This window comes from Girardinichthys multiradiatus, chromosome Y (assembly GCF_021462225.1).
Source record: "Girardinichthys multiradiatus isolate DD_20200921_A chromosome Y, DD_fGirMul_XY1, whole genome shotgun sequence".
NCBI lineage: Eukaryota > Metazoa > Chordata > Actinopteri > Cyprinodontiformes > Goodeidae > Girardinichthys > Girardinichthys multiradiatus.
The window spans coordinates 21,039,251-21,046,009 of NC_061818.1; the positions used below are offsets into that span (position 1 = coordinate 21,039,251).

The following is a 6,759-nucleotide window of genomic DNA, read 5'->3' on the forward strand; positions in this document are numbered from 1 at the left end:
AGTGTTGATGCAGCTTTCGGTTTGCGTTGGATTCAACTTGTTTACCCTAATAAAGATAGCATTTTTTTACCCACTTTTGCACTTTTTGAAAAAGCATCTAAATTTCTGGTAGCATAAATGAGTGTTTTCTGACTTTCCTTAGGCTGCTTTAAGCCTATATAAAACTGACCCAGTGAGAAATCTGAAATTTCCAGATTTTGTATATTTCATGTAATAACTAGGGTCAATTTTCCTCCATGGATGGATAGATGGGTGGATGATAGATGGATGAATAGATAGATAGATAGATAGATAGATAGATAGATAGATAGATAGATAGATAGATAGATAGATAGATAGATAGATAGATAGATAGATAGATAGATAGATAGATAGATAGATAGATAGATAGATAGCGCTGAGGGGAGAAAATAATAAAAATGAAGTTTGCACTAGTGAGCTGGTCGAAGGGAAAGGATAAAGATGCTCTCAGTATTATCCCCGTAAATTGGATTGTAGACTTTGATCCTGAAAACTCTAAAAAGGAGTATCTTATTGAGTGCCGCAGCATTGGTTGCAGGAGGCCTACGAATGGGTGGCTGGTTGAACCTGCACACATACTGCAGTTGGCAGGCAAGTACAGTGCTTATTATGATTTAAATTTTGTTTACTGTTGTTAGTCATGCAACATTAATGTTGATAGCAATTTTCCCGCTGAGGTTTTGGCATCACTGGCTAACTAACGTTTGCTGTAAACGTCTGCTAGCTAGTAGGGCTGAGCGATTTATCATTTTCTGTTTGAAATTGCGATTTCAGACAACACGATCACGTGATCGCCAAAGCTGCGTTTTTTTTGTTTTTTTTTGGCTGCTCTCCAGACGGACCCAGGATCTGCTCTGTCAACTATTGCATGACAAAAAAGTCAGGTGAAAGTGATGCTCAGGCCCACAGTAGCAAACAGTCTACAATTACAGCATCCTTTGCCAGTGTAACTCCATATGACATGAGCAGTAAAAGACACCGGGAGATAAGGACTGCCATAACGTACTACATTGCCAAGGACATGGTGCCTGTTAACACGGTCACCAAATGCGGGTTTAAAAACCTTCTCCACAAGCTAGTCAAGAGCTAGATAACGTTAGGTAGCTAGCAGAAAATTCAAATGAAGCTGGACTAATATGAATAACAGCTGTCAGCTAGCTAGCTATTTGCTATTATTATTTTAGCAACCGTTAGCTAGCTAGCTAGCATTTGAGCTAGCAAATGAAGCAGGCCTCGCGTGATTATTGGACAAGTCCCGCTTCATTTGAACTTTTAGCTAGCTAGCTAACAGCCATTAGTCACATAGTGTCACTTATAAATTTTTAATTGGCAGTGAAACATTAATTAAACACCTATTTTTAAAGACCTAAATTGAAGAATGTCAGCTAGGATTTGTGTGAATAAGAATACTAAACTGTTCCACCTCAACAGAAAAGGAGTCTACACTTAAGATTGCTGAGCAGAAACTCCTGCAAGAGGACCTACCAATGAGCAAGAAGAGAAAGAGGGTACTCAACAAACTCTTCCTTGACACACCTAAGGAAACTGTTGAACAAGTTGCAAAAAAGGTAATGGGGTTCTTTTCATTACAGGTGTTTTGATCATATATATATATATATATATATATATATATATATATATATATATATATATATATATATATATAGTTGATTTGAATATGTTTACCCAACAGAAAAACTACAAATTCATTGCTGCAAGACAGTCTGAATTTGAGGTTCTTTCCCAAGAAGAACATAAAGTCACCCTAGTGGAGACTGCTTCAGAGGCACTTGAGGATGAGATCCGGGCCCTCAGGGAAGAGAATAAAAGACTGCGGGACCAGCAGAGTGTAGGATCTTCCGCAGCCATTAAAGATCTTGAGATTCAAGTCAAGGCCTTGAACAAGGAGAACAACAGACTGCGCCAAATGGCACTTAAAGGCAACTATCTCTTCATTTATACAATCTTTATACACAGGTAAAACACCGTAATTATCCGTGAAATCCATGTCCGCTGTGTTCAGTTGAAACCAGCAAGCAGCAGATGGAAGTTCCTCCTATTTGATGACGCGGCGAAGCGTTGCCGCTTGTTGCCAAATGCCAACGCGGAGTTTATGGGGAATGTCAAGCGGGCAAAAGCACACAAACGAGGCGAAATATTCGCAGAATCCGCGTTTGGTGTGAACGCACCATTAGACTTAAAGACACCAAAAAATGAGTGGAGGTGTATTTTGTTCTTCAGATCTTAAGCACTTACAACTTGTTTGGATTCCTGTTGTAGTAAATTATGTGGGCCATATTTTCCAGACATTCCATCACTATTAGTGGCTGTGAAGACCCTCGTTTTGGATAAGATCACAGAGAGCTCAAGCGATGAAGGTGAAAGTAAATATGAGACCAGTGTTGCTCAACCATCACCTGCTCAACTCGCATCTCCCAAACCAGCATCAGTAAGTGCATTTTTGTAACGATCAGTTAAAAACATAAAACATTCATTCACTGGTTGTTGTTTTCTTTTTTTTTTTTTTTTTTTTGTATTCCTGTTTGTCTTTCTTACAATTAATAAGGTGCAACTAGGGAATGATGACTCCACCAGAGTGTCTGCCCATTGTTGGGAGACTGCAAAAGCACAACCCACAGTGAAAGGAATGGCCCGCACCCTTTTGCTGGGCCTGTTCAGCGTTGATGTCCTGCTGAAGTCCAACCTGACGGGTCAACAAGGTCAATCCATCTGCAGATCGACGTCAGCCTCTGGACCCCAAAAAGCTTAAAGCTTTACTCGGTAAGAATAAATATTTAATAGAATAATATATTTAGCAGTTATTGTAAATGGGAACACAAATAATAGCGAAACAAATGGATGAATAGAAAGCTTTAACAGTTTTGATATTGTTTTAGATATAAAGTGATTTTTACATCTTGTTACGATACATTAAACATTTTATCAGCATTAAAATAGATCCCTTGTTGTAGCATTAAAATCCCAGCACCAATTCACCTCCTATAGGCAGATGCCAGGCTAGGGCAAAGTACATTTGCTCTCACTGACCACAATGCTACCTGGAAAACAAAGTAGATACATTTATAAAACCTCACTATAAAAGCCAATTGGAGAATCTAAGTCCTTCCTGAGTTCCTTTAGAAGGTAGTTCTGATTTCAGACTTTAGTAATTTTAGGCAACCCACTGAGGAGCAAGTACTAGGCATACAACAAAAATATTACCTTGTCTTTGCTCTTGCAACAATGTCTTTGTGTCATTATCTTTTACAGAGGCAGTTGTTCAGCAACACCCAGGGGCGAAGATTCCGGATATACGAACGGCCATAAACAAAAGGATCTGTGAGTTAAGACACCAGGAGAAGAAAAAGACCATGGACAGCTGAAGGACTGGCCAAGGCTGCACAGCGAGCCTTGATAACTTAACATGTTAGAACCAAAACAGCGTGCATTGTTGTTCTGTTCTTTCCAGTGACTGATTGCTCTGTTTTCTGTCGCACTAAAGACATTTTTTTTATTACAATGACAGTTGTCCTATTGGAAATGTTTTGTTTTTTTGAAAGTATTTTTGTTCATTTATAGTTGTTTTTTCCACGTATTGAATCACATAAAATATAACATCTGTAAAAGAAAATATGTTTTAGCTTGGAACTGCTGATGTTGACATGGTACATCCCTACCTGCAAACAGTTTGCCATTTGCTAAGCACATTATGCACAACCATGGAGACATGCCTTTCGTTTTGTTTGTTGGTCAATGTCCCTTCAGCTGCTGCTTTTAAAATAAACTAATTTAGTTTATGTGAACTATATTCATATATTGTTCAATATGTTATATTTGACAATATATGACAGTGTACATAAGATTATTTCATATTTACCATGCATACAATATATAATTATATGAAATATATTATTTAATTTAAATCAATATATTTTTCAACATAGGTAAGACATATCTTCCCATATATATGTGATTGCATTATCTTGTATGTTGAGGTACATTGTCTCATATAATTTTACATACATTTACAATACATCTTCCAATATATAATCTCATACAATTTAGGATATATTTAAAATATATCCAACAATATATTAAATAATGTAGGAATATATTTACTCAATTTATGAAAACGGCAATAATTGCAGTATTTTCCCATATATTGCAATATATCACTTCATACATATAGTATATTATTATTTAATATATCCTGATATATCACTGTACATTTCACAATACATGAACACACATGAAATATATTGTAACATAATATATTGAGAAATATATTTTTGTTGCGTAAGGGAAGGGACATGTTAAATCAAGGTGTGTCCATTAATTAGCATCACAGGTGTCTACAGCCTTGTAATCAGTCAGTGGGCCTATATATAGGGTTACAGGTAGTCACTGTGCTGTTTGGTGACATGGTGTGTATTACACTCAACATGGACCAGAGGAAGTGAAGGAAAGAGTTGTCTCAGGAGATTAGAAAGAAATTATAGACAAGCCTGTTAAAGGTAAAGGTTATAAGACCATCTCCAACCAGCTTCATGTTCCTGTGACCACATAGTTGCACATATTCAGAAATTTAAGATCCATGGGACTGTAGACAATCTCCCTGGACGTGGCCGCAGGAGGAAAATTGATGACAAAACAAAGAGACGGATAATATGAACGGTAACAAAAGAGCCCAGAAAAACTTCTGAAGAGATTAAAGGTGAACTTCAAGCTCAAGGAACATCAGTGTCAGATCGCACCATCCGACATTGTTTGAGGCAAAGTGGACTTAATGGGAGACGACCAAGGAGAACACCATTGTTGAAAACAAATCATAAAAAAGCCAGACTGGAATTTGCCAAACTACATGTTGACAAGCCACAAAGCTTCTGGGAGAATGTCTTATGGACAGATGAGACAAAAATTGAACTTTTTGGCAAGGCACATCAGCTCTATGTTCGCAGACGGAAAAATGAAGCATATGAAGAAAAGAACACTGTCCCTACTGTGAAACATGGAGGAGGCTCTGTTATGTTCTGGGGCTGCTTTGCTACATCTGGCACAGGGTGTCTTGAATCTGTGCAGGTATAATGAAATCTCAAGACTATCAAGGGATTCTAGCGAGAAATGTGCTGCCCAGTGTCAGAAAGCCTGGTCTCAGTCGCAGGTCATAGGTCTCAGAACAGGATAATGACCCAAAACACATAGCTAAAAACACCAAAGAATGGCTAAGAGGAAAAACATTGGACTATTCTGAAGTGACCTTCTATGAGCCCCAACCTAAATCCTATTGAGCATCTTTGGAAGGAGCTGAAACATGCCGTCTGGAAAATGCACCCTTCAAACCTGAGACAACTGGAGCAGTTTGCTCATGAGGAGTGGGCCAAAATACCTGCTGAGATGTGCAGAAGTCTCATTGACTGTTATAGGAATCGTTTGATTGCAGTGATTGCCCCAAAAGGTTGTGCAACAAAATATTAAGTTAAGGGTACCATCATTTTTGTCCAGGCCTGTTTCGTGAGTTTATTTTTAAAAATAATTCTGTTGAAGCATGTTTGAAAAGCAATGTCTGACTTTCATTTATTCATTTTCATAGACTTATTATTCACGATCACCTTTGTCAGATTCAAGTTATTTCTGTGACCATTGTGGGTTTTTCTTTCATTAACCGAGGGGTACCAACAATTTTGTCCACGTGTGTAGATGGATGGATGGATGGATTTACAGGTCCTTCTCAAAAAATTAGCATATTGTGATAAAGTTCATTATTTTCCATAATGTCATGATGAAAATTTAACATTCATATATTTTAGATTCATTGCACACTAACTGAAATATTTCAGGTCTTTTATTGTCTTAATACGGATGATTTTGGCATACAGCTCATGAAAACCCAAAATTCCTATCTCACAAAATTAGCATATTTCATCCGACCAATAAAAGAAAAGTGTTTTTAATACAAAAAACGTCAACCTTCAAATAATCATGTACAGTTATGCACTCAATACTTGGTCGGGAATCCTTTTGCAGAAATGACTGTTTCAATGCGGCATGGCATGGAGGCAATCAGCCTGTATATATATATTTTTATATTTCCTTTTTAAAGGTGGCTGTCTGTGTACATGTCCCTTAGCAGTGGACTGCTGAGGTCTTATGGAGGCCCAGGATGCTTCGATAGCGGCCTTTAGCTCATCCAGAGTGTTGGGTCTTGAGTCTCTCAACGTTCTCTTCACAATATCCCACAGATTCTCTATGGGGTTCAGGTCAGGAGAGTTGGCAGACCAATTGAGCACAGTGATACCATGGTCAGTAAACCATTTACCAGTGGTTTTGGCACTGTGAGCAGGTGCCAGGTCGTGCTGAAAAATGAAATCTTCATCTCCATAAAGCTTTTCAGCAGATGGAAGCATGAAGTGCTCCAAAATCTCCTGATAGCTAGCTGCATTGACCCTGCCCTTGATAAAACACAGTGGACCAACACCAGCAGCTGACACGGCACCCCAGACCATCAGTGACTGTGGGTACTTGACACTGGACTTCTGGCATTTTGGCATTTCCTTCTCCCCAGTCTTCCTCCAGACTCTGGCACCTTGATTTCCGAATGACATGCAGAATTTGCTTTCATCCGAAAAAAGTACTTTGGACCACTGAGCAACAGTCCAGTGCTGCTTCTCTGTAGCCCAGGTCTGGGGAATGCGGCACCTGTAGCCCATTTCCTGCACACGCCTGTGCACGGTGGCTCTG

At 38.7% G+C, this 6,759-nt stretch overlaps 1 protein-coding gene across 2 annotated transcripts; it reads left to right on the top strand.

Moving 5' to 3' along the window:
* The first annotated feature begins 414 nt into the window (after window positions 1-414).
* LOC124864383 lies at window positions 415-3,476 on the top strand. Of its 2 annotated transcripts, none has more exons than XM_047359161.1 (6): window positions 415-612; window positions 1,453-1,589; window positions 1,715-1,961; window positions 2,328-2,470; window positions 2,588-2,802; window positions 3,292-3,476. In XM_047359161.1, exons 1-5 carry the CDS (start codon window positions 420-422, stop codon window positions 2,789-2,791), a joined length of 924 nt encoding a protein of 307 aa, XP_047215117.1. In that variant the 5' UTR covers window positions 415-419; the 3' UTR covers window positions 2,792-2,802; window positions 3,292-3,476. The 2 variants fall into 2 exon arrangements, with proteins under 2 accessions (XP_047215117.1, XP_047215118.1); XM_047359162.1 differs by lacking the exon at window positions 415-612 and adding an exon at window positions 825-905.
* Window positions 3,477-6,759: the final 3,283 nt, after the last annotated feature.

Bases quoted from the DNA above. Each gene is read 5' to 3' on its own strand.
- LOC124864383 (XM_047359161.1), top strand. From the start codon at position 420: ATGAAGTTTGCACTAGTGAGCTGGTCGAAGGGAAAGGATAAAGATGCT. The intron at 1,962-2,327 runs GCAACTATCTCT...CATATTTTCCAG, and splicing joins GCGCCAAATGGCACTTAAAG to ACATTCCATCACTATTAGTG. The intron at 2,471-2,587 runs GTAAGTGCATTT...ACAATTAATAAG, and splicing joins CATCTCCCAAACCAGCATCA to GTGCAACTAGGGAATGATGA.